The 26,947-nt window shown below is 39.9% G+C and overlaps 1 protein-coding gene across 9 annotated transcripts in view; it reads left to right on the forward strand.

Annotated features, from left to right (window-relative positions):
• Positions 1-26,947, forward strand: part of EBF1 (EBF transcription factor 1) — a 381,864-nt gene that overhangs the window by 294,077 nt on the left and 60,840 nt on the right. For all 9 annotated transcript variants that reach the window (XM_045792005.2, XM_087867821.1, XM_045792006.2 and 6 more), the window contains exon 10: positions 10,293-10,419. In XM_045792005.2, the coding sequence (XP_045647961.1) occupies positions 10,293-10,419 (127 nt within the window). The remainder of the gene's footprint in view (positions 1-10,292; positions 10,420-26,947) is intronic.

Raw genomic sequence — 26,947 nt, forward strand, 5'->3', positions numbered from 1 at the left:
AGGTTCCACAGCTGGTAATTTGCAAAGCTTGGACTTGAACCAAAATCTCTGTGACTCCAGAGCCATCTCTTCGCCATCTAATAAGAATGTAGTAAAACCTCACTTATCCAGAGAAACTGTTATATAACCTCAACTCTCAGGGGGGAAAAAAAAAAGTAAATATAGAAAATGACAGACTTTGGGGTAACCAGAACAGTAATTTTTAACAAACGGTCTTATCTGTTTTCCCAGGTCATAGCAAATCAGAAAGAGCAAACTAGAGGCAGGTTGTTAGAAGCAGGCTCAGTGACAGCAGAAATGACAGCTTAATGTCAAGGGCAGAAATGGAAAACCTAAAAAGCAGACGCGGAACTATATTACTGTGTGGCACGTTAATGACTGTTCATAATGACAGTGGCCCTGAGTCATCAAGACAGAGATGGCAATTATATTCAATATATTCTCTCTAAAACAGCAAGATGTGTGTAATGCATCCTCAAAAGACTCCCAGTGAAGGCAGCTGTCGTGGCACGGTATTAAAAGGGGTTTGGCTCTGGTTTTCTGTGCACTTCCTGAAGGGACATGTTAAATGAGGAATTACCGATATACGTGAAAGTATCAGTGTATAGAGTATGCAAATGTGAACTATGCCACACACACAAAATGTTCACATGCATCTCTGTTTAGTACCTTGTAGCTTTGATATCCTTTTCCTGGAACTTGGAAAGACCTTAAAAGTATTTTGTTGAAAGGTGAGTTCATTCCCTGCTAACCCATCTATCAATCTTTTGGCTTTTGTATTTTCCCTTCCTAATTCCATAGACAAAGATTCTGCCTTGCAAACCACCAGCTTTGATAACAAACATTTAGTCTCTTCCATAAACCTGTCTGGCTTTGCTTTTTCTTTTATATTTTAATTTTCAAACAAACAAGCAGCGACCCAGGACCCTAAGCCAGACTCGAGCAGGGAATGATGTTCCTTCTTAACTGAATTTAGAAAAACAAACCTTGAGAAAGAGCTCATTGTGCAGTTTCAAACCACAGGGGCTGGCGTTACTGGTGTCCAGTCCTCTCCTTCTGGAATACTCTGGACCTCAGGAACTCACCAAAGCTTTTCCAGCTCCCAGATGGTCAGGATGGGATCCAGTCTTTAATGAAGCCCAGTTGGCACAAGATTTACATCCTGGGAAAAAGCTAGAGAAAGTTTATTTAAAAAATAAATTACTGAAAAATAAATAAATAAATCAACCCACAAAACCAAAGGTAGTCGAAGTATAATGTATTTATGTTAGCCTTTTTTCTCCCAAATCTGTTATTTTGAAATATGATCTTGTTGCTGTTTTGTTTTGTACAATTAACTGCATTGATTTAGGGATCTGTTTAGTTTCTTGGTCAGAAGAATTGGGTAGTATATTTTTGTGAATGCTTAATGAGGATACCAGGAAGCTTGAAGTTTTTTTTGGGAGGGGGTAAAAGTAAACAGATTTTTTTTTTTAACAAAAAGTTTTTTGAGTGGAGTGGTATTGATTATTTCTTTTTTGCAGATTCACAAGTGACTTTATTGACTCTTTATCAAAAATTATTAGTGGTGGTTAATAGCATTACGGTGTTTATTCACTCAGTGTTTTCAGCAAGTATTTATTGAGTGCCTACTGCTTCCCAGGCACTGTTAAAACTGAAAACATAATAGTGAAAACAAAAAAGACAAAGTTCATATCCTCACAGGGCTTATATTCTCGTTGGGGTTGCAGACAATAAACAGGAAAATATATCTACATCTCTCTACTGTGTGTCTGTGTCTATACCTACATATGAGGGGGAAATTTCAGGCAGTGTAAAGGAATTCTGTGACCATTCAAAAGCTTAGGTTTTAAAACCTTTATTTAACTCAATTCCCGAGATTTTAGTTTCAAGTCTCCTCTGACTTTCGTACATAAAGTTTATCTTTGCGAATTCACGTGACCCAACATATTTTGTTAAACATTGGTTTAAAGTTATTTTCTTGAAAGGACAAAAGGAAACCAGAATGTTTGTGAAACAGTAAATGCCTCCACTGGCTTTCTCTCACGTTCTCTGAGAAATCATATACTGCCTTGGAGACAGGCAATTCTCGGGAATGAGAACATCTGTGTTACGAAACTCGGAGAACTCTGATTAGGGAACAACCAGAATGCACTGAGGGACTCAGGAGAAGAGGAGGCGTCCGCTGATTTATGTTGTATCCACTTCAGGGGATAGAGATGTAAGAGGAAGGTTCAGCCGGTACAGTCGCCACGAATGTACACTTTTCATATTTCAACTTCCTTTAGGAACTCCTGAAAATAATAGTTTTTAAACACCATGTTTAACTACAGAAAGATGCATGTTCCTGAGTGGAGGAAAAATAAGTGTGCTTATTTGGTCACTACTACTGTGGTGTCTCTTTAAAAATCGTTAGTCAATTTGGTTTTGAAGCTTTAATTATGCTTTTATGTTACAGTTTTCTTATTTAAATGTCTGCTTCATGTCCATCACTCAGCACCCCCTGCCTATCTCAAAAGAGATGGATATTATTATCCTAATTGAGGAGGAGGGAGAATGCTGTGAGAATTATTAATACATAAATTAAAAAATTAATCTGGAAAGTGCTTTAGGGCCCCTAGAGGAGCTCTACCCAAACACCAAGCATATTTAACATTATTATAAGCACTCCCACAGAGCAGATAGGCCAGTGCAGTGTGAGATGAGTAAACTGAGGCACAGAGAGGGACAGTGGGTGGCTGGGCCAGTGTATGTTAGAACCCAGACCCTTGGGTGGGTGACAGCTAACGACTGCTGCACCAGAGCCCACTTGAGGCTTTTTCTGGTCTTGAGTGTTAATTATTTCTCCATTGAAGAAACTTCCTTCCTTTTTACCCCTCCTCTTTAAGTCTTTGCTTGTTTGGACTGTGTGTGTGTATGTGTGTGTTGAAAGTGATGAAGGCTAAAACATGAAACCCTAAGGCTAGTAAGGAAAACTCGCTAGTGTGCTTTCTAGTAATCCCAGTTATTTTTTTGGCTTTGTGGCTTGGAACTTCAAGTTGCATTTATTTCTTATAGTCCCATTGGTTAGAAAACACACATAAAGGCTTATCTTGGAATTGCTTTTTTGTTTTGCCGAGAAATAATTCTCAGCTAGCATCTCAACAATGGAAAGGGCTGTTTCGAGTACCTGCTGTGCTCCCAGAACCTTTAAGGGTGTAGAAGCTGAGGACCCGTTCTATCCCGTCAACAGTGGAGACAGGTTGCAAAGTACACGGAACAGCAGTTACGGAAAAACCATGAACAGCAGTCAGGAGGGACAGCTGTGGTTGTACAATGGTGGCCGTCAGTCAGACAGACTTGCCACTTCTTGATCATGTTCCTTAACTTGCCTGAGACTCATCTTCCACATCTGTGAGCCAGCTGATGCCCATCCCTGTCCCTAATGCTGCAGGACAGAATCACTGACGGAGTCTTGCACAGCACTTGGCAACATAGTTAGATGACAACAAAAGGCCACTGTTGCAGAAGCCACCATCGAGGTCCCCACTGTCCACCATTTAGCATGAACTAGAGTACTACTGGCTCTCCGAGAAGAAAGTCATTCTGAAGACTTGCCCTTTTTACCCACAATTCTGCAACATGTTTCTGTTAACATTTTTAGATACTAGGTACTCTCCTTTACCTCCCACGCGGGGCTCAATTTTGATCCTGCGAAAAGATTTTATAAAAACTATTTAGAGAATTACCCTCTCCCAGGCCCTCCTTCTGGGCTTCCAGAATTTGCAAACTGCCTCTTTGGCGGTTTGCATCCACCTCCCTGCATCCCTCACCATCCTCCCTTCCTGGTCTATCCACAGAGGAGCTCCCCTTTCCTGTTTCTCGTACTCCTGTGGAGCATGGGCCCCATCTGCCCCCCCCCCCATGTCTGCACTCCATCTCTCACCACGAGCGTGCCTCACCTGGCCAGCCAGCGCAGGACCCTTCTGCTCTTGTGCTCTGAGTCTGGAAAAGAGAAAATGCTCACGCCAGCAGCTCGGAGGGAGTGTGATCCCTGCTGTCACATGTCCTTGGTATGTTGGCAGCCTCTCCTGGGGCCTTGTAGAGACCATGTGTATCTTTTCATCAGAATGCTACCCTTAAAAATCATTTCTTCTGATTATAATATCAATGCATTCTTATTGTTGAGAAGCTAGAGCATTCAAAGGGGTATGCAGAGGAAAGTAAAATTACCCATAGCTGTACAATCTAGTGGTAACTACTCTTGACACTTTGATGATTTTCCTGTTAGTCTTTTTTCCATGCAGATACATATCTGATTCTTATATAATTAAATGAAGTACATATTGCACAAAACTGATGTTCTACACTTGATCTTTCGTAAAATTTTTCTCATAATAAAAGTAATACCCGCCTGTGTACAAATTTATTTATTCCAGAACTGTTTATGTGATTATTTCCTGTGCAAGCAGACGCGCGCGCGCGCACACACACACACACACACACACACACACACACACATGAGGAGAAAGGGAGAGAGAGAGAGAGAGAAGGTGAATCAATCACATATCATGTCATCCATCCAGAAATCAACAGTTAACGTTTAGCATTGGTCTTTTGTGGGCTATTCTCTTAGTATTACTTTCTTAACCTTTTTTTCTTTCCTTTATTTCTTCTTATTCCTTCTCACAGGAGTCACGGACCTTTAGACATCCTTTTCTCTTTTCCCACTTAGCTGAAATCTGAGCAGAGGTCTCATGCAGGGACCTGAGTGCTGAGCCAGTTGGATAATTCATTTTAAGAGTGATTTAATTAGGGAATGAGAGTTAAATATTATCAGATTGGGAACAGTGAACTCTTATGGATAGGTATTACTATGCCTAATGGAGTCAAACCTTTTGTAGAATTCTGGGTAAGTATTTATTCCAGAAATATTTTGGAAATATTCTGTATGTAGAGCATTAAGTTAAATACTTTAAAGGATACAAATATGAATTAGGCCCCGTCACTGATCTCAGGAACTCTCGAATGAGAGAAAAATGTGTAGGAAAAACTTTATGGCACAGAGCAAAACAGGATGTTAAGTGTTACCGAATAAATGTCATAATTACATACATTCTTACAAAAGTGCAGGTAACTCTGACTTTTAAGATCAGGTAAAACTTATTGGAAGAGAGAGTACATGGTCTCAAAGAACACATAGAGTCTCAGGAGGGGAATGTATAGGCAAGAAATGACATGAACAAAGCAAAGATGTTAGGCAAGGCTGTGGTGTTTTCATGTATCCACATGCCCTACTCTCCAGAATGGAGAAACGCAAAGTGGGAAGCAGAACTGGAAAGGGAGGTGGGCTGTCAGGCCGTGGAGCACCCTGAATGTTGTGCCGAGGAGTTTGGATTATGTGCTGGATGTAAAGAGGGCACTCGAGGGTTTGAGTAGGCGACGACACGATGAGGTCGTATTGGAAGAGAATTCTGGCAGATAAAGTAGAGGGAGAGAGACACCATTTCAAAGGCAGATGCACTATTGTAATTCTCAGAGTAGGAAATGGTAGCAACCTGAATAGAAAAAAGCAATAAAGCAAAAAGCCAGTGGAGGTCGGTGAAGGAAAAATCCGAATGACTAAGAGAAAAACTGAAGGGAGGAAGAATAAAGATGATCCTATTTTGGGTTATTCAAAGGCTACCATTCCCTTAACTGAGAGCGGGAGCATTGGAGCAAAAAAATACCTTTATACGTAGTAAGATGATAAATTTAGCTTGGGTCATGTTGGGATCGAGGCAGCAATTAGACATGTTCAGGGAGATTCTGTTACTCTGTTGCTAATAAAAGTTTGGTGCATGGCCAAAGAGATCAAAGCTACAGGTGTAGATTTGGAAGTCAGTCTAACTGAGGTGGTTGAGCCAATGAGTCAACTCAAGAAATGTTAGGCAAGTAAAACAAGAAGAAAATATGGAACAAAATTTGTAAAATTTCAACAATAGGTTGGCAGAAAGGAAAAGTTGGCAAATGAGGAAAACAGGAAGCAACGAATAAGAGAACTCTGGAAAATCCTTATTTACAAACAGAAGATACTGGTTTTCTTCCTAGTGTTTTCAAAACAAGATTTGTTAAACTCGTTTGACCCTCAGCTTTTCTCATCTGGAATACATATCCTGCAAAGATGGGCTTTAAAAGATAGTGAATGTGAAAGTGCTTTGGTAAACCAACAGACATGCAAGTCTTCGGCCTTATAATTAGTGTCACAGAAGTGAAGAAAGTAGAGACTTCCAACAAGGGAGAAAGTAATGTCAGATGCTACAGTTTCATAAGAATATTTATTTTTAGCTCAACTAGTTTGGCTTGTGATTTAAGGAGGTTAAGTCAAGAGTGAATCTGTTCTTTAATCACTTAACACAGCATTTCCCAGAGTGTGGAGCATGTGTCTCTGGTGGGACACATGGACACAGGACAGAACTTTGAGTTTGACACAGACATCAGGCAGAACTGAATCACATAGTGAGAAAGTTGTTTGTTCATCTTTTAATCCTTCAGATTTATGTTAAGGGAGTAACATAAGTTGGGGCAAATAAGTCTGTAGCATCTAACACTAGCTAGTGTCCCCTTTCAATAAACCCCTTCGGGTTGTGAGCATTATTTAGTTAGAATTTAACAACATCATATTAACTTTAAAATTACATCTGTACTGCCTTCTTATTTGGCAGGAATTCCAGTTTTCCAGTTGAGAGAGTGATATAAAGTTTCCTTTAAAAATAAGTTATTTTAAACAAAAAAAGTAATTGATTTTTAAAATATTAAGTACATAATTGTATAGGTGGTAAACAGGTACGACAAAACTGAAAAAGTGGTATTCCAGTAAGGGGAGTTTGGAAATTTTAGATTTACCAAAGCCGTTCCTCCTTCTGTTGCTTGGAGTGGTTACCTCAGTTCAATCAGGTTAGAATGATGTGCGAAATTACCCATCCTGGGACAGTGGTGGGGTGGTGGTGATTGTCCTGGGTTCTAGATTTCCAGATGTAGACCCTGTTCTTCCCTTAAGATGTTGGGTCAATTTGTGAAGCCAGTAGATTTTTCTAGAATTTTGTGTCTTCAGAAGTTAAAATGAGAGGGTTAGTTTTAAATGATTACTAGAGTTCCTTCCAGCAATAAAGTCTATGATTCTTTGAGTGATTAGTAAATAAGCCTATGATTTCAAATTGATAGAAGTTAAAAAAAAATGTTTTTCCTCTGTGAGGCATCAATATCATACGTCAATGCCAGAGGCTGTTTCCAGACTAACATCCACGGCGAGGAAAACATCAACAAATTCATTCTTTAATGATAATTCATATTCTACCTCATTTGTGAAGGATAGTTATTTCAAGAAGGAATCTCTGCTTTAGTTAAGGCGATTGATTAGAACTGAAAGTGAAATCGTAAATGAAAATCTGTTTCAATTTCCTGAGCCTACTGCTTTATGCCAATACCCCACTCTTCAGTCAGTAGTTTCCCTGCAGTCCTATATAATCAATTCAGAAGCCCATGAATTCTGTTACTTGGTGTAGCAGCTCATAGGTAATAAGTCCTTATACGTAAGAAGATGTTTCTATTCATCTATTTACTAATATCTTTCCACCTTGTAAATTTTATTTCCCCTGAAAAGGAAGGCAGGTGAAGTATTTTCTAACTGGCTGAAAGTTCTCCTAAGTGTTGGTGTGAATTAGTGTAACTCTACATCCCATGTAACTCTTAAAAATGGAAGCATACCACCTATTTGGAATCTAACAATATGGTGACTTCCATCGTCAAAAATATAGCCAGGGACCAGGCAGCAAATGCAAAAAGGGTATGGAATGGGGATAGAAAAAAACACCCACACCCATCTTGGGATCCGAAAAATTTGAGTTTATGACTTCCTTTAGAAAGTTTCCATATGAACAAAAGTTCTTCCAATGATTAGGTAGGAAGTGTTTGTCCCCGTCATTCTTTGAATTGCATCGGTGTCACATTTTGCTCTAACTTGTGCTAACAAGAGTTATCTTTGTGCAGGCAACTTAGCCATTTTAGGATAGTGTTTTCACATCTGGAAAAAAAGGGATAATAATAACAAAAACAATAATGTGGTCATTGAGCTGACCAGATTAGTGTCTGTATGTAAATTCCTCCGCAACATAGTAGATACTTCCTAGGTACTCACCAAGCGTTAATTCCCAACTTCGCAAAAACGCTTTGACCAGCTGATACTAAACACGCGCTTGATTTTGGAAGATCATCTTTGACTGCCCTTCAGAGCCTCTTTCCTTCTTCTGTTCTCTCTACAACAGTGAACTTGATTTCCCGGTTTTGATGCTTACATTTTAGAAGCACAGATTAGAAGGCACAAAGGACACCAGGAGAAAAAAGACAAGAAACTGAACAAAATAGAAATAACTTAAAAATTATAGTTATCTAAGGCCATTTAGTGCAGGGGAAAACAGCCCCTCATATCTCAGTAGTCACTGAGCAGACTTATCTGTGTTACAGGAAGATATACTAAGGAGTATTCCAAATGATGGTCTTGATTCATCAAGGTGAAATGAAAATATATATACTTTGCTTATTTAAGGAAAAAATACAAGGATTTTGGAAGAAATTAAATATGAAAAGGACAAAATTTTAAGCAAATACTTTTTTGTGTGCTTTTCTGGTTGAAATTTGAGCCATCCCAAACACTCAGCCATGGAGATGAACTCAGTCTCCGGGGGTGCCACGTAAGCATGATCTTACTGAAATAGCTTTCGTGGGTCTCCAGCAAATAAGCGAGGGCTCTGCACATTCTACAGAAAGGGACGGCATTTCTAATGTTAAGTTAAAATGGCTTTTATGCAGATGGCCTTCGCTTTATGTTTAAAGAGCATTTGACAGAAATTACCTGTGGACTTTCACTGTAGCAACTTTCTCAGATTCTTTTCCCTGGGACTTGGTGTTAGGATGGTTTACCCGGGTGGGCCCCAAGGGCTGACACCTTGTTTCTCATGGTGTCACCTGTGGTTCTTTCACAGAGCCCCCTGTAATTTTCTGGGCAAAACATTTGAATTGGGGGGCGCCTGGGTAGCGCAGTCATTAGACGTCTGCCTTCAGCTCAGGGCGTGATCCCGGCGTTCCGGGATCGAGTCCCACATCGGGCTCCTCCGCTGGGAGCCTGCTTCTTCCTCTCCCACTCCCCCTGCTGTGTTCCCTCTCTCTCTGGCTGTCTCTCTGTCACATAAATAAATAAAATCTTTAAAAAAAAAAAAAACATTTGAATTGGATCTGGTTTGCACATCACAAAAAAAAAAAAAGAAAAGAAAAGAAAAGAGTTTTCTAAGTTATCCTCATTAAGTTAGTACAAACCCAAGTGCTAATCCATTGTATACTGACTCAGTGCCACAAATATTGAATTAAATGAATCTGATAGGAGTCAAGAAGTGGGCAATTGCAGATGCCATAGAGAGAGATCGTGTAGAATCCAGCACCGTCAGAGGTCAACCAGTCAAATACCAGGGCTGGATTTTTCAAAGAACCAGATAATGCCAGTTTTATGACCATTAATAACATTTCAGTTATATAAACAAAGATAAGAGTAATAAAATATAAATTCTGCTTCTCAGTGTAATCTGATTGCCAGCAGGGTTCAGAAATGAACTTTCTCACTGTGCACGTGGCATTGCATAATGGACCAGCGATCATACTGCAGCCCCCTCCCCAACCTTCCATTTCCCTTTTATGGACAGTCCTTAGTTCTGCCAGATCTCTAAGCTATTCCGGGGAGGCAGTTTCTTTGGTTTCCCCCTTTAAAGCTCTTTGATTGTGCCTCTGGTAGTTAATGCACCAAATGGTCTTTAGGGGTATTTCATACGTGTGCTCTGCAGCTAATCAGAGCGCCTTGGCCCACTGATTTCCTACTTCTGTGTTTTCCACATGTTCAAGGGCTCAGTTCAAACACCAGGACCACCAACTTCTGGAGAGGCATGGTAGAGCTCAGCTCTGATTTGGGTGTCTGCCTCAAACAGAGATTTTCCAAAGGATATCCTGTAGTGGATGAATCATTCCATTAGGCCAGGTTCACTTTTCAAACCAGGAAGCAGAGTGCCTGCTGTGTAGGGAAACTCAGATAAAGTTGTTGTGGCCGTGCTCAGAGTGCTTGTAAATATTGTTGTCAGTGTCTTTGATACGGGTTCCATCAAGATAGTATGTAAACACTGACAGGTTAATTATGTGTTTTAAAGCTATGTTTATTGAGAGCTGATGGGAAGGCTGTGAAATGAGCCCTTTACATATCGCAGTGACAGTTTTCTCCCCAATGTCTTCCCCAGCTGATTACTCCTCATGCCATCCGTGTGCAGACCCCTCCTCGGCACATCCCTGGTGTTGTAGAAGTGACATTGTCCTACAAATCGAAGCAGTTCTGCAAAGGGACACCGGGAAGATTCATTTACACAGGTAAGAACCGCTGCAGATGGTGGACACAGAGCTTGTCCTTGGCCTTGCGGATGTTTTATTTTATCTATATGTCTACATGTGCATTTTATTTTAAAATCTAGTTTCTACGACCCTCTTTCTTTGTCCATTTCACCATATGTATGACCAAATGACTTGCTGTTGTTATTATCATCATCATCATCATTATTTAAGAATTCATCTGGGTGTCCGTGTTGAATGAGAGGATGGGTAGAAATAATTGGTCAGATACCCAAAGAAGCAGCCTGAGAAATAAGGAAAGGGGGAAGAAGTGCTAGACAATTCGGAGTCTCTCCGGATGTTAAGCCATCTGTGTTGGGGTTTATCTGCTTTATGGAGTAAGGATGTGCTTTAATGAACAGTACAACTTTCTCCTCGCCTGGTCATAGCTAGAGAATCGGTAGTTTCCTATTTCATTCTCGGTTGGTATTTTCTTCTCCCGTAAACTGTGTTTTACCCTCCCAACACAGCCTTGGCACACAGACCTGCCTCGTGGTAAGAAGCTAAGGTTGCAGAGTGAAGGCAAATTGACCACCCATCAGATGGAGAGAACCAGGCAGGTTCCCTGTGGAAATGCAAGTACGCAGCCTAAGTGTCCAATGTGTACTCGAGGAGATCCTCACTCAGATTGTAATGTGCTCACCAAACACCCACGGATCTTTCTGTAATTCAGATTCCGATTCAATAGCTCTGGGTGGGACCTGAGACTCTGCCTTTCTAACAAGCTCCCAGGTGAGACTGATGATCTCGGTCCACGGACCACGCTGGGAGTAGTGACGTTCTAGGCCCTCTGCTTACTGCCTGTCATCCCTGGGTAACTGTCTCCAGGGACTTGTCCCCCGTTTCCTTCTTCATTCAGTAGAGGACCGTGAGGCCTGACTAAGTATAGAGCCTTAGCTGCTTTCACACAAAGAAGCTCCGGAGCCGTGAAGACATAATTCTGTTAACACATCCTAATTATAACCATACAATTAAATGGAAGAATTGTATTTTGCTGTGACATTTTACCTGAAAGCATCTCTCCTTTTGTACTTTAATACTAGGAACAAAACCAACCATGCTTGTTAGTCTCAATTTCTCTGTGTGTGTGTCTCTCTCTCCTTCTCTCTCAAAATTATAAAAACAATTAATGCATCCTGACCCTTGGAAATGCCTCCCAGCCCTTTAAACAAAATGCAGGTTTGGTGCCTGCCTGACGATTAGTTTTAGTTAATTGAAAATTATAGGATTGACCCAAGAGGAAAATTTTGTTTGCACTCCAATCACTTTTACAAATTAAGGAAAATTACCACAATTTTGTTTAGCTAAAGGTTTCACACTGAGTTCAAGAAATTAGCTCAGCCATCCCAACAAAGTCAGCACTTTGTTAGCGAGCACTTGAAAAAATAATAGTCTATCTGGAGTTTTGTGGTGTATACAAACGAAGCATAGAGAAAGCTATGATGCTTTCTAGAACTAGGCCAAGTGTTTTTAATTAGGCTCATTGGTTCAGCGTAAGTTTTGAAGAACAATCAAACTAGCAGATTAGCTGTTTCTTTTAAAGCTAGGATTTCTTGCCATTCATTTTTCCCATGAGAACTTCCACATAGCACTATTTTTTTTTTTTTTTACAAGCCTCATTATGGGCTGCAGGAAAAGGACCAATTGAAACTTCTGATACTGTAACATTCCCCACCATCATTCCAATGGATGGGAGTTTTTCACAATGTTCCTCACTGAACTCGGTGTTCTGGAACATATTACAAAACCACAGAGGCCAAATGTTTTCTCTGAGGAGTTTGGACTCTGTTTTTGGCCAAAAACATTTAGGCCTTGCTGGCTGCTTATTTACTCTGCTATTAAGAACAAGAAAAAGGAGAAGAAAAAGAAGAAGAAGAAAATGCCTGTGTGGTGGGAGGTACAAGAGGCAATCAGGCATGATTCCGCTTTGGTGACAACATCCCTGCCCATTAATGGTTCCATTTTGTGGTCAGGTCTCATTTAGAAGAAATTATTTTTAATCAGTGTTCAACAAAATATCCCCTTGAGCCACCTGGCCATAAAAGTTAAAAAAAAAAAAATCATCCCCACTAAATTACTTAAGTTCTCAAAAGAAAATAGCTAGGGACCCATTATGATTTGGAATTTTTTTTAACCATTAAAAAAATTGCCATCAATTTAAGAAATCACATCTTAGAAAACCTGTATCATAGAGGAATTAGGATCAAAGATAAAAGCGGCAGATTTGCAAGTCTAGCAAAGTAGTTAGGGCTAAGAGAGAGAAATCCTGGGTGTGCACACATGTGTGTAAGTGTGCGGGAAATTTAAAGTCTGAAAAAAAATGCTTCTGCTGATCTTGCCTTAAACTGTGGGAAATAGACAAGAAGGCATAGTCTTTTAAGTGTTCTAGGAGAGCGTGGAACTTCTCTCGGTGTTGGAGAAAGAAAAGTTTGAAGAAATTAGCACAGAAACCTCTCCACTGACAGAGCTGGCTGTTGGCTTGCTGTGACATTACATCATTTCTAACAAAGGGGAGTCTCTGTTAATTGGTGAACTAACGACACCTGGCCTCTTGATACAGCATTAAGTGCCCCTACCTAGGGTCACTTGTTTCTGACTGGGGCTCCTGATTTACTCAGTTTGCCCCTGTGCTTATCACCACTTACCAACCAAGGCAGAGATAGGTCATAAAACCTTTCTGTTCTTTATATCAAAACAACCACTCAGGCCATTGTAAACGTGCAGTCATTCTTTTCTGTCTGCCCACAGAAGCTCCCACTTCATTTTCTTTAACTTCCATAGCATTTCAAGATGTGAAGCTTGATTTTCTGGTTGGGCTGAGCCAACCTCCTGTTCCTTAGTGGAATGTCACTTGGAATTTTTCCCTTTAAAAAAAGAGGGGGAAATATCTGAGGACTGAAAACTCACAATCCCAACTTAAGCATTGTTGCAGTTTTCTGAGTGTGTGAGGGAGTTTGGGTGTGTATTATGTGGAAGTCTCTAAAAATCCATAATTGTTTAAAAAAAAAAAAACCGAGACAGGAACAGCATGGCCTAATTTATGCAAATAAAGGCAGACTTTTTGGGGAGGGAGGAAAGAATTTGACTAAACACAGATTGCCTGCAAGCTGGCCCCACTTGTAAGGAGTGGGAACTCTGCTCTCCATCATCGATTCTTCAGATCAGGGACACAGGAGGAATTCTTAGCCACCAGATGTGCGGGCCTGTGTTCGCCCAATCAGTAAGGGAGCAAAGTGAATTCCAACTTGATCAGGACAAGTAGTACTTCCCAGATTTTACTTATTGTATCCAGTTATTCTAATGTAAATTCGGGGCAAAGCGGACTTCAAATTATAAATAATGTTACCTGATTGAAGGAAACAAAACCCCTTGCTAATGACAGGACTGTTTTCGAAAAGCCTCTCCTGGTGTGTCTGGTCCATCAGTCCTACAGGAAGTAAATCCACCATAAACCTCCACAGCCATGGAAAGAGTTCTCCCCAATACCTTTGTTCTTCTCCCAGCTTGTTTTCCTGCTCTTGTCACATCTTTCCGCGACTTGGATCCTTTAGAATTGTAATCTCTCCCGCTAAGCTTTAAGTAACCTTGGGAGCTGATAAAGTACTCGAAGGAGGCTTTAGATGCTTCTTCAAAGTTCTAGAATTGGTTTCCCTGATAAGAAGGGGCCAAATCCAGTTTTCCGTCATCGCAGTTCTTTCTCCACTGGAAAGGTTGCTAACTTTGGAGAAACTGACTGGGAGATCAGCCGCCAGGACGGCATCTGACTAGCTCAGGTGTGCCCAGAGGGCCATGGACTGCCTACTCGCCCTCCAGCTGGTGAAAGCCCCGGTGAATGACCGCGTCACAGCTCAGATTGTGGTTAGGCCCACTTCTCAGATCATTCTATCGCCAGGTTCCACTGTTCTAAGGATTTTTCACCAAATGCCCTTGTGGAAAAACTAACTCACATTTCTGTATGTTAGTCTCAGAATTAACTTTGAAACGAAAATTCTTCCTGGAAATGCTTCCCGTATGTACCTCATCCCCAAACAGCTTTGCATGTAGGAAGGGCTGCCTTGGCTGAATGTGCTCTGTGGGACATGAAGACACGTACCATGTCTTTCAAGTTTTCCTTTTTTCTCCCTATTCCTTTTGTTTTCTCCTCCTTCCCTTTTTCTTCCTCTACCCTTCCTCCACTTTTCTTTTCTCCTCCCATTCTTTCCTCTCTCACTCCCAAGGAGACAATATGACCTAGTGATTAAGGGTTGGGTTCAAGAGGCGATGGGTGTAGATGGAATGCTCAGCTCTACCACTTACTATAGAGGTTATTTTGGGGACATCACGTGATGGCTCTGAACCACAGTCGCCTATTTTTTACAAGGGAATAATCCCTTGCCGGGATTTGTTTTAGTATCAGGGAAATATATGTAAAGCACTTTTCATGGGCTAGTATGAACACCAGCCAAATACTAGTAGTTTCCATTAATAAATGATGGCCATTATTATTATTCATTAATTCATTCACTTGTTGCTGAATCCCTACCATAGCGTAGGGACATAAATATTTTACGTGTGTTGTTTATCTTCACCATCATTTCCTAGAGGTCTAAGAAATGTCCTTTAGGATTTTTAGTAACAAAACTGTAGACATCCATAAATAAAAGAAACAAGTAACACCAATCAACCACAAATAAAAAAAAGTAAAGTATGAATAAGGTAGCAAGAAAAAGAGATTTATAAATACTAATGTAACAATTTTGATATAACAAATACCTTCTAAAGAATAGCCTCAAATAATAAATATTTTAATAAGGCAACCCTGATTTATAAAGTTCTCTGGTGTTGATTTTTCAGGAAAAACACACACCTGTCTCCTTGTTTCCATTCAAATTTCAGCCCTTCCTCTGGAGGCCATAGTAATGTGGGTATAGTCCATCACCAGCCTCTTCAACAAAGGTGTCTAGGTCATAATCACTTCAAGTCCAGGTTCAAAAGTTTCAAGGCCAGAAGGCTCTGTTTCCAGTTCTTGAAAACCTCGTCTACAAATGAAGGCTGCCACCCTGGGGATAAACAAAGTCATCAGTTGTAAGGGAAAGTGAAGAGTTCGTACCTAATGAATTTCATGTTCGTGAGCCTCTTCTTACACTAATTCATTGTCAGGTTAGGCTTCTGAAAAGCCACTGTCATAGCATTAACCTGTATAGAAAGCTTCCCCTTTTACCTACTGTATGTGAGATGTGGCCCAACCCCCATGCTTGGCCAACTTCACGGCTCCCTGTGCACTCAGCTTCACTCAAACCAGTCTCCTCATTAGGCCTCAAGCTCACTTCATATGTAGCAATTCTGGACATGGTAATTCCCCCATAAGATCAGCCTCAAACTCTGCTTCCGCTCTGAACTGTTTTCTAGCCACTTTAGTATGGTGGGCAGAGCACTGGGCTGAGAACAAGGAGGCCTGGTAGCCCCAGCTCTGCTGCTAACTGGCTGTGAGATGTGGGACACATTGATTCCATGGTCCACATTCTAGTTTCTTCAGTGTAAAATGAGCCAGTTGCACTAGGCGACTTTGATGTTCCCTATGGCTCATCTTGATTGACTAGAAGAGTTTATATCCTTGGATCTCTTTTGTTGTATGTGCTTAGGCCGTTCATTTATCATTCATTACCTTATGCCTTTAGATCTCTTGTTCTGTTCTTAGGTACACAAATCACAAAAAGTCCACAAGCTCTATAAGGAAAGACCTATCCTTCCCTGATCTTATACTATTTTGTACATGGTGTTGAAGCAACTTGACTCAGTATCTTACTTGCAATAGATGTTCTCTAATAATTGATTGACATATTGCCCAGGATCAATGGGTCCTCATTGATTTTTGTGCTCTGGATGACATGGAATGTAAATAAGAGCTGTTAATTAAGAATCTATTCCCTCTCACTTGAAGTTTTACACGGAGGAGAACACAGTAGTGGGGTTTCTGTTAAAGAAAATATGGGTTGTATCTGTATCATACCTATTTTTCATTTTTCTCTCATGTAAAATAGGAATCATTTAATAGATTCCTATATCCAGAAGTAAATGGATCAATATAGATAATGCAGTGCTGATCATGCCTGGTACAGTGTGAGTGCTCCCTAAAAATAACTCAAAAAGAGAGAAGCAGATAATAAGAACGTTTTTTTTCGAAAATCATTAGAGCAAATTTTGGTTGGTATTAAATATGTGTCACCTTTCATCATGATTAAAGAAATTGTTTCTTTCTAGTCAGTAGAGTAGGAATCAAAAGATCTGGGTTCTAATTATTACTACTTCCTTTTGTTCAGTCATTCAGCTTATAAATATCTGTGGATTGCCTGTTCTATTCTAGGCAATGTTCTAAACCAGTTTGGGCAATATTCTAAAACAGCGTTGAGCAAAACAAGACATGGTTCCTGTTCTCATTGATCTTATGGTCTACAAGGGAATGTAAATGTTTATAAGTTTACTATTTCCAATTTTGTGAGTGTCCAAAAAGATAGGAACTGAGTTCCAATAAGCATATAAAAAGTAGCCCAACAGGTCAGTTAGAGATATTTTTCCTCAGGAAAAGATGAGCTGAGGTTTGAAAGATGATGAAGAGTTAACCTGGAAATAGGTGGAGAGTGGGAGAAGGGTGGGGTTGGGGAAAGAGAATGAGCGTTCCAGCATAAAGGATGTGTAAGAAGGCATTGAATGGAAGCAAATGTGGCATCTTGGAAGGCTGGAAAAATTCTGGTGAGGCTGCAAAATTAAGAGAGGAGGATGGTGACAAAGAATGCTGGAGAAGTGGGCAGGGACAAGCTTGTGCAAAGTCTTATAAGCCATGGGGAGGGGTTTAGTTGTTATCTTAAGAACAATAGGCAGTCCTTGAAGTGTCAGAAAGGACAATGGACCTGACTAGATTCGCATTTTGGGGGGAAAAAAAAGAAAGCAAATATCTGGCTGGATGGCGCATAGAAACCCAGAGTGGATATTGGAAGACCTGTGCGGAGGTCATTGCAGTAGTCTGGGAGGGAGATTTGGTGACTTTGATTCAAGTGGTAAAGGGTGGAGATGGAATAAAGTGAGAGAATTCAAGAGGTATAGAAGAGGAAATAGGCAGGACCTGGAGATGGGCTGGACACAGGGGTGAGGGAGAGAGAGGGCTTAAGGTTACCAGGCCTTTGGCTTCTTCAGCCTAATGGATGAAGGGGCCATTTCTCCTCTGGGCACCCCAGGGTCTTGTGAGTATCAGTGAAGGAAAGAACGGGCATGAAAATGTTCTGCCAAGGGTAATGTTCTACACATATGTTAATTGTTCGGAAGACAGGCCTAAGCAAACTCAGGAAGAATCAGGGAAAGGAAGGTAAGAGAGTGTTTTCTCTTCTATCAGATTGTTTTCACTTAGGATTCAGCCGAGAGAGGCCTGTGTAATGAACACTTGACTAGCAGTTCTGCCTTAGCGGTGTCCTAATTGGAAAAGATTCAAGAAGAAAGAAAAATTAACAGGCTGCTCCTGTCCACATGTCTTGAATATTACTCCAAATGAGCCATTTACACACAAAGAAAAGAATTCAAGGCAGAGAGAATATTTATTCTTTTTGCTTTTGCGATCCAAAGGGCAAATCCCAAGCCTCTTCTCTGCTGAAGGGAGTTTTTTCACAAAACGTGATTGCTCCTGATCTGATGCGCGTTGATGTGACTGGTGATCCCGACCCCCCTGGCGTTTGTAAAGTTAAACACTCTCGGTGCCATGACGGGGACAAGAGCAACAAGACTCACTAAAAGTACCCATTGTACTTCGGTGACATCTATAAAATGAAAACCGTTTCTGCAAAGAATAAAGCTGGTCTGAAGGAAGCATATTATTTTGCATATTTTATGTACATGCTTTCCAAGAAATATGACCTTTATTTCCTATTTGGAGTGGAGCGTAATCAGGACTTGAGTAGCCAGTGTAACAGGATCATTAAAAGGGATATTTTCACTGACATTAGAGGTCTAAATGGCCACTAGGCCTTATATACAACCTTGGCTTTTTCCTGTCTACCCAGAGTTAATAAGTGATAAGGCCGGGAGAGAGATAAATCACAGAAATCCCTGTCCAAAGAAAACATATTGACTACAGCCAGGCAAATAACAGACCATAACCAACGGTCCCATTCATCATTCATGTAATAGGGATATAAAGTATTTCCTACCAATGAAACCGTATAGAAGGAAAAGGCAGATAAGCTTCCCCAATCTAAGGCATGTGATTTGGTTATTAAGGGACATGAACTATTTGTCACATGGCTTTAATCTTTAAGATGTGTTGCCATTTCTAAACTATAAATTTCTGGTCAGGGATTAGAAAGCTATTAACAATAAAGGTAGGAACTGAGCTTTATATGTATTCTTGCCAACATAATACAACACTGTAAAGTCTTGAACCTCTAATCTATTTAGTATGATATAACATGATTTGGTTTTCAAAGCCAGTAAACTATTCGGAGGTCTTCAAGGCTTTTGTTTTTGTTTTTATTCAGCATCATGATAAATTAACCCTTCAGTTTTTTAACTATGTACGTTGAAACTTTAATATCCTGGGGGGGTGGAGTGGGTAACTAAACTCAATTTTTTTCTTTTTCTCCTTTTCTAAGGCTTACTCCAGATGTTTGGTGGAGGGTTATTTTCTGGTTTTTGTCCATGTTTACGGTGGGGTAGATGCTAGTGTTTCTGTTAACTAAGTGACGTGGCCCCCACTAGAGCGTTAAAGCTTGTTTTTCTTTATTGCAATGTAGTATGTACTGATTTCAGGTAATTTCAGAAGCATCAATTGAAAACTTATTAAAATAATGTTAAAATTGTTCACATTTCTACCAGTTTTTAAAACAGTAAACACTCAATAAATGTTAGCTGTTAATATTTTTAATGGCATATGTCTTTCTTCTTTGTGTGTGTATATCTGCCTCATTACCAAAATAGGGTGAGACCTTACAGCGTATTGCATGATTTGTTTTTTCATTTAGCAATATGTGGGAAACATATGTAAGAAACAATAAGTGTTATAAATTTAAAAACAATTTTTAGTCTTTAATAATCATTCTACATCTTCATGGAATCTTGGTAGAATCTTATTCCATAATCTTATCTTGTTGAAGCATAGATATCTTGATTTTGGGTTCTGGTGGTCGCTTTCTGTTCCTGAAAACCTCCAGTGCAGATCAGTGGTCCTACACCCGCATTCTCCAGTGTACACACTGGTTGGGACTCATCAGCCAACCCCAAATGAGTGAGTACACATAGCTCCAAGGGCCTCATATCTCAGAAGCCTGATGTCTCAGAGGTTGGTTCCAGCTCTCAAACACACATTCAGCTACAGAATATGGAGCTGTTTGTTTTCAACTTGAACCACCCCTGGGGGTCGATGAGTTCCATGAATTTCTCCCCTCGCCATGTGAGCAGTACCATACTTTCCACACTAAAAATGGGAACTCATGTAGGAGGCTTAACATTTCTGAAACTGAATCAAGTCCAAAATTATAACAATTAGGTTGGAAATTGAGGCCCCTCCTTGCACCCCCCACCCCCCAGGATAGCAACATTCCCTGCTAGAGTTTTGAACTCTTCTCTCTTGCCTCTGCTGGTTTTCTACCCCGGTGGGCTTCTGACAGCCTTTCTTCAGTTTTATCTTATCATCCCCTCCTTTTCCACACTTTTTTTTTTCTCCACTGTTGTCTCTTTCAGTCTTCTTCTCTTACTGAAATGTAAAATGTTCTCCCCCACCCCCGGCCCCGAGAATCTGTGTGAGGCGGGCTCTATTATTAGCCCATTTTATAAGAAAACTTCGTGAAGTAAAGTGACTTCCCCAGGGTAATGTAGGATAAAAGGAGGAGCCAGGATCTGGACCCTGGTCGAGGGAAACCAGAGCCCGCATAGCAGTAAACCTCTTGGACTGTTGCTTTAGCTCATTCATTTTTGAAATTATGCGATTCCCTCAAATTTGATTGTTGGCGATGAGAGACTGTGGGTATTTCTAGGACATGTGGGGTCTGACAGGAACTGAAGCCATATATGTATGTATATGTATAATTTGTTTATTTTTTGAGAGGGAGAGAGAGGGGAGGAGGGGTAGAGGGAAAGGGAGAGAGAAAATCCCAAGCAGACTCCCTGTTGAGCCCAGAGCCCACGTGGGGTTCAATCTCATGACCCTGAGATCATGACCTGAGCCAAAATCAGAATCAGAGGCTCAACTGACTGAGCCCCCCAGGCACCCCCCCCCCTTTTTTTGAGAGAGAGAGAAAGGAAGCCTTCCATATTTTAAACAAGTCGTATCATTACAAACATAATGCACACTCACACAAAAAATTTTGAAAACGTGGGAAGTATAAAGAGATCCATTATCCCGTCCCTCAGAAGCAATCATTATTAATATTTTTTAGTCTTCTAATATTTTTCTTTGTGTTACTCTTACGAATTTTTATCAGAATGAATCACATGTTTATATAATTTTGCATCCTTCTTTTAATTTAAATGGTAAAATAAACATATCCTCTGATAATTCCAATTCTTCCTAAGTGCATTTTGTCAGGTATATAATAGTCCATTTTGTGGCTGCATCATAATTTACTAGGTCATTCCCCTATTGTTAGATAGCCACATCTTTTCTTTCATCGAACTTTTAACATCGTATACGCCAGAATAGACCATGATCTTGAATATCAGGCATTCGCCCGTTTCCCCAAAAGGTTTTCAGTTTCAGGAATAAGCGAACTGTGTACATATTTGTAAATATTAATGAATTATCAAATGTCTACTTATAATATTTCACACATTAATTTAGTTCCACACGCATATTTAAAATCACACACATAATTTACAACATTTACAAATATAACTTTTTCCACGTTGAGGTTTACACTTTTATTCAAACTTTGACGTCAGCATTTCTGTTTGTTTTTATCAAAACCAGAGTCATTTTAAATCCCATCATACTCTACTCTAAGTTGTTTGAGACAGCTCTTTTTAAAAATCTATGCATAATGCTTTCACTGGAAATTTTATCCTAAGCCATAAGTAACAATTTGCCATATTAAAATCATTTAAATCTCCAAAGATAACCACTTTCAGCTACATTTTAAAAACTGATCCTTAAAGGGCTTGTTTTGAGGAACATTTGTCATGCTGAAAGGCCAATCTGCTAGCAAAAATTACTAAATTTATGCTAACGATCTATTTCTCCTTTTTGTTTTGACTGACTTCTTCAGGTGACCTCTATACACCTCCCAAACTGCCCTCCCTTATGGTTGTGTCATGCCCCAAGCAGCACTTAGTTTAAAATAACATAATTGGAAAAGAACCTTATCATAAGAGAGACTTTAAAATTACTGAAATCCGTCCCAAGGGAACTATTTTTTGAGAGGAATATTCTCTCCATCTATTTCAGCACTTTCCTGTTGGTGGGTCATATGTCATATGTGATCCTTGGTATGAATTGAATACCAAACCACACAGTATTTCTGATTTGGATAAAGTATGCTCACACTCTTAAGTGGACCCCCTAGGATTTAAGGTTCTGAATGTGCAGGTGGAAACCATTCCATTCATGTCGGGTTGAAGAATCTCTGCCCAAACTTCTCAGTGGTAAGGGGGCAGACAGAAGCTGGCCTCCCTAAATTGAAGGCAGAAACAGCAGCAGGAGAGCAGATTTCTCCTTGTGTCCTCTGCTCTTCGGCCTCCAAATGTAAATGTTCATCTTTTTCTTGTTAACGTTAACTGTGGTTCACCTCTTTACATCTTGGGGGGAAGACCTGACGTGCTGGGCAGAGAGCCACCTGGGATCAGCCTCCTGATTTGGGTCCAGAACTCCCACCCCCCAGTTAACGTAGAGTTCACTTAGATCTTTGTTTCATGCCAAAAATGTATTCACGTTTAAATACCTGCAAAGAATAAGGCCTTCCCAGCGATTCTGCGTATGTGTATTGTTTCCTTCTAGTGTTAACTGATTTTTTAAATATTCACTGAGACCCAGCTGCCCACTTGAGGTTATGGGGAGGTGTGGGTAGAGGAAAGTGTCTCTGGAGGATCTGTTCAGAGCAAGGTTATAGGTCTGTACTTCTCCAGTTTCTTCAAGATTAGAAAAATGAAACATTGGCACTGGTTAGCTCAGAAGATATAGGAGTATCATCTGAAAGCTTGAAAATTAAATTTATGAAATTAGTAACATCAAAGCTAGAATATTATGTGACTTGTCAGAAAGTTATATGTCAGGGCCAAAGTACAGGCTTGGCTACTGGGCCCCTGAGTGTCTCAGCTTTGTCTTAAATCTGTGTAATTACGTCAATTTAACTTTGGTGCAGTTTTTACAGTTGACCAAGCCTTTTCCATTCAGTTCTTTTTTGTTAACCTGTGAGGTAGGAAGGACAGGTATTTTTAGCTTCAATTGTCACTGTGAAAATTGAGTTTTAGAGAGAGGGGAAGTGGTATATTTAAAGTCCTTTAGGTCATTTGGTGATGAATCTGATATCAGATTTATATTATTCCAAATGATTGGTTATACTAGATGGTATCTCATATTTTTACATCTACAAAATGGACTCATACTACTTTTACACCATTTTTTCTTTTTTCCCTTTTTTAGCTTTCTATGGACATAATTCACTAATTAGATTGGGAGTTTCTAGAGTTTTAGGCTGCCTTTTTAGCACTGACACATTAATTACATGAATTTTATACGTAGCACTTACCATCAGCTGATATGATCTGGGTTATTTCTTTGTTTACTTGTATATAGTCTGTGTCTCTCACTAGAATATAAACTCCGTGAAGGCAGGATGCTTGTCTGTCTGTACGAGGCGCTATATGGCTGTGCCTAGTGCTGTACCTAGCACAGAGTGGGAAAGCTCAGTAAATATTAGTCAGATCAATGAATGGAAGAACCTATGAGGGAATGACTGAGAAATTAGCCGTACATTTATGGTGTGTAAGCCTTAAAGGTGACCTAGTTAACCCAAGTTGTTGACTTCTTCATAGATGAGGAAAATTAGGCTTAAGAGTTTAAAAGACTTGGCTAAAGTCACTCAGCTGGTAGTAGATCTTTATACCAGAGTCCTTTTCTTTGGCCTGTCAGCCAAGAGCTTATCTCCACACTGTGTATATTTCCCTTAGGCTCATTTAGTTGTAAAGAAACTCTATGACTATAGATCTCAGGATTCAAAACAGATCCCAGTTTGAATCCCGGCTCAGCCGGTTTCTAGCTAGTTTCTTAACCAATCTGAGACTCCGTTTCTGCATTGTAAAATGGGGATTATATCTCATAGGATTGCTGTGAGGATTTGAACAGATGATGCATAGGAAAAGCTTAGCCCAGTGCGTGGCATCTAGTAAGTGCTCAGCCAGTGGCGGATCTCGCCAAAACAGGCACAGATTCCCTTAAGTCCAGATTTTAGAGATGGAAAGTCCCTCAGAAATGACCTGGGCCAGTTTTCCAATTTTGTAGAAGAGGCAGCTGAGGCTCTGAATAAGAAAGAGCCTTTCCCAAACAAACACATGATTGATTTGCATATATAAACAGAACAAATGACGTAAAAATGGACTTCCTAATTATTTTGTGAATTGCCTTCCATATTTGCAAATATTTAAAGGCATCACAGTTTTGAATATATATGAAAATCATTCAACCAACATCACCACGGTCACGTGGCAGGCTCTTTTTGAACTCTTTAAAGTCATTAAATATCTTCGAGTACATTCCCAAGAAAAAGGTGAGATGGTAGAGCATGTTTAATTCCTTGGGTCTCCAATATACGATCAGTTTTTTTTAAAAAAGTGCCACAGACATCATTGTTCTGATCTGTTTGTTTACATTCTTGTCTTTCTGTTGACAAAAGAAGAAAGAGCTTTTCTTCACCTCCAAGTACATCAAAGTCTTACAGAAGAGTTAAGTGCCCCTTCCACCATTGGCAAAGTGGAGTCATGCAATTTAAGGGCATTTCCTTTATCCTTTCCTTTTGTGAGAGCCCAGTGTCAGATGAAACAACTGTCAGACGCCAGAAAGCTGTTGCGAGACCTCATTGGGACTGGAGGGTCATTTTTCCAAGGTCTAGATCAGGGAGAGTCTTGGTGGGGTCCACCTGAATACATTGCCCACTGCCATAGTCTACTGTCTAGTGTCTGTGGGAATTTATGGGAACGTTCACTTCTAGCCACAGAGTATCTGTGGACCCTCCCATTTTGACTTTAAATCTCAGTTTCCTGAGGTACTTGAAGTGATAAGATATGTTAGGCTTTGTCGCATTTAGTGATCTTCTGCTTAGTGGGTTGCGAGGCAGAATCATCATCATGAAGAGCAAAGAGAGAGAGAGATTTGCAAGATGGCGGCAATCAGAGACAAGATTAAAACCTGTTTGGGAGGAGATCTCTGCTGTGCACCTGGCACAATGAGGAGTTTTGGTTACTTTTTGCTGCCTGACTGGCTGACAATGAATGAATGGATGAATTGTTGTCAGGCGTGTCCTGCAGTAGTCAGTGAAGAGGGTATCACTGTATCAATAACATACCATAGTTCATTTAAAAAAAAAAATTCCAGATTGTGTAAGGGCATTCTGCTCTAAACTTTTTTGGGGGGGCTTGTGTTAAAACTCAAATAGATTTTTCTTTAGACCTTCCTAAAAAGGCACTCAATTGTTGAAAAGCAAGAAAGGGCCAGATGTCCATTGCTGCTAAATGTAATGAGTAGAGTAAAATGTAAAATATATTAATTCCACTTTCCTAACTGCAGCTAATTAAGGGTGGCTCATTTAAAAACAGACCTAATTTAATCCACTAATATAAGTATTCAATTAAAGTTGTTCCCACTGCTTTCTTCTCCTCAGAATACTTTCTCGTATACTTATATATGATGCATTCATGGTGTGAATCCTTTCATGGGTCCAGGTTGTAATGGAAGAGCCGTTTTAGGACTTCATAATTGCCCGGATTAAATAACATGTATGTAAATGGAGATTTGAATGTAAATCGTGCCCTGCAATGCTGTGAGGAATTGAGTCCCTATATCCTGATACCTTTTAGGCCTAGCAGAATGAAGTGCCTCCCGTTTTATTCTATACTACTTAGAATAGTTTATTGCATTATTAAGTACATGTTACAAGAAGCACACTGTTGTTTAAGACTCATTGATTTAAGCAGAACTATTCTTATAAAGTTTCGTAGGCTTTTACATAAAAAGAGAAGAGCCCATATAAAATTATAAAACCTTAATGTAATATAACAGCCTATAATATAATATTCTCCCATTTTCTAAAGAAGCCACCAAAAATTTTTAATGAGTTTATTACAACTACTGTTTGTGAATTCAGGGATGTCATGTCTAATTAGACTTAATGGATTTAAGTATTTCTTTAATGAAATCTGTAGCTTAACTCGTCAGGGTTATATTCCTTGTCCTCCTGCCCTTAAAGTGATTTCACTTTATTTTTATTTTTGGTGGCATTAAAAAGAAATGAAAGACTATGATTCTGCCTCATTCTCAGATGGATATAGTGAAAAATACAGTGCTTATTATGAAGTTAATGTGAATTACCATGTAATTACCACTGGCTGCACTGTAATGATTATTTAGTTACCACTGAGCATTCCCTGCCAAATAACACACATTATTTCATAGGAAGCATAGAATTAACTCAAGTCATCCCGGAACTCACGGAGGGAGTTATATTCCCGATCTCTTTTGTTAAGTGTAGGCACTGCTAATGTTAACATCTAAATAATCAAGCTTGGAGCAAACCGACAGCAGAACAGGGTATGAGTTTACATGATTTGATTTGCTGATGTTTTAAACACTTAGCAGGAGACAGCTTATAGAAGCCAATTAAATCTCTCCAAGGTGCATAGAGTTATCTCCTTTGTGAGAAACAATTTAAGGGAATTGCATTGGCCCTTTAACTGGAGGGGAGAAGAAGCATTAAGAATGAAATTTCAGATGCAAAGTGCTGATCAATCGAGCCTCCTTTTGTGTTTTTCAGCTTTGTGTTGTTTGGGCTGCTGCTATTTTAAAGGCTTTGCACTTTCATTTTGCAAGCACAGGGTTATGTTAAACTTTTCTCCGTGAAAATGTTCCTTTGGCTATTGATTATGATGTGCCTTTAAACAAGGCATTGTGTCTAAAAGAGTAAAACAAAAACAAAAACAAAAAAACATGTCAGTACGTTCCGTCCCTTTCAGATACTGCATCTTATTTAGTGTACCGGAACTCCCAGTTTAAAGTAATCACAAAATTTATGGAGAAACGGATAAAAAAGGTTGTAAAATATCGATTTGGGGAAAATAATAACACAACTCATCTATAATAAGAAGAAAAATGAAGCAATAATTCAGGGGGTATCGAGCGGCTTGCTGCTGGGGGTATTGATCCGGTCCTTTACGGTATAAGATCGCACCTGAGATTGCTCTGAAAGAAAGAACAGCATTCCTTCGCTCATTATTTCTCAGATACTATCGCCTTGTTACACGGGCCCTGCAGAGTTGGGATTGTTGCTGCTGGGACAGTGGGACCCAC

The sequence above is a fragment of the Ursus americanus genome, chromosome 15 (genome assembly GCF_024610735.1).
Source record: "Ursus americanus isolate L20-20 chromosome 15, mUrsAme1.1.p, whole genome shotgun sequence".
In the NCBI taxonomy this organism is placed as follows: Eukaryota; Metazoa; Chordata; class Mammalia; order Carnivora; family Ursidae; genus Ursus; species Ursus americanus.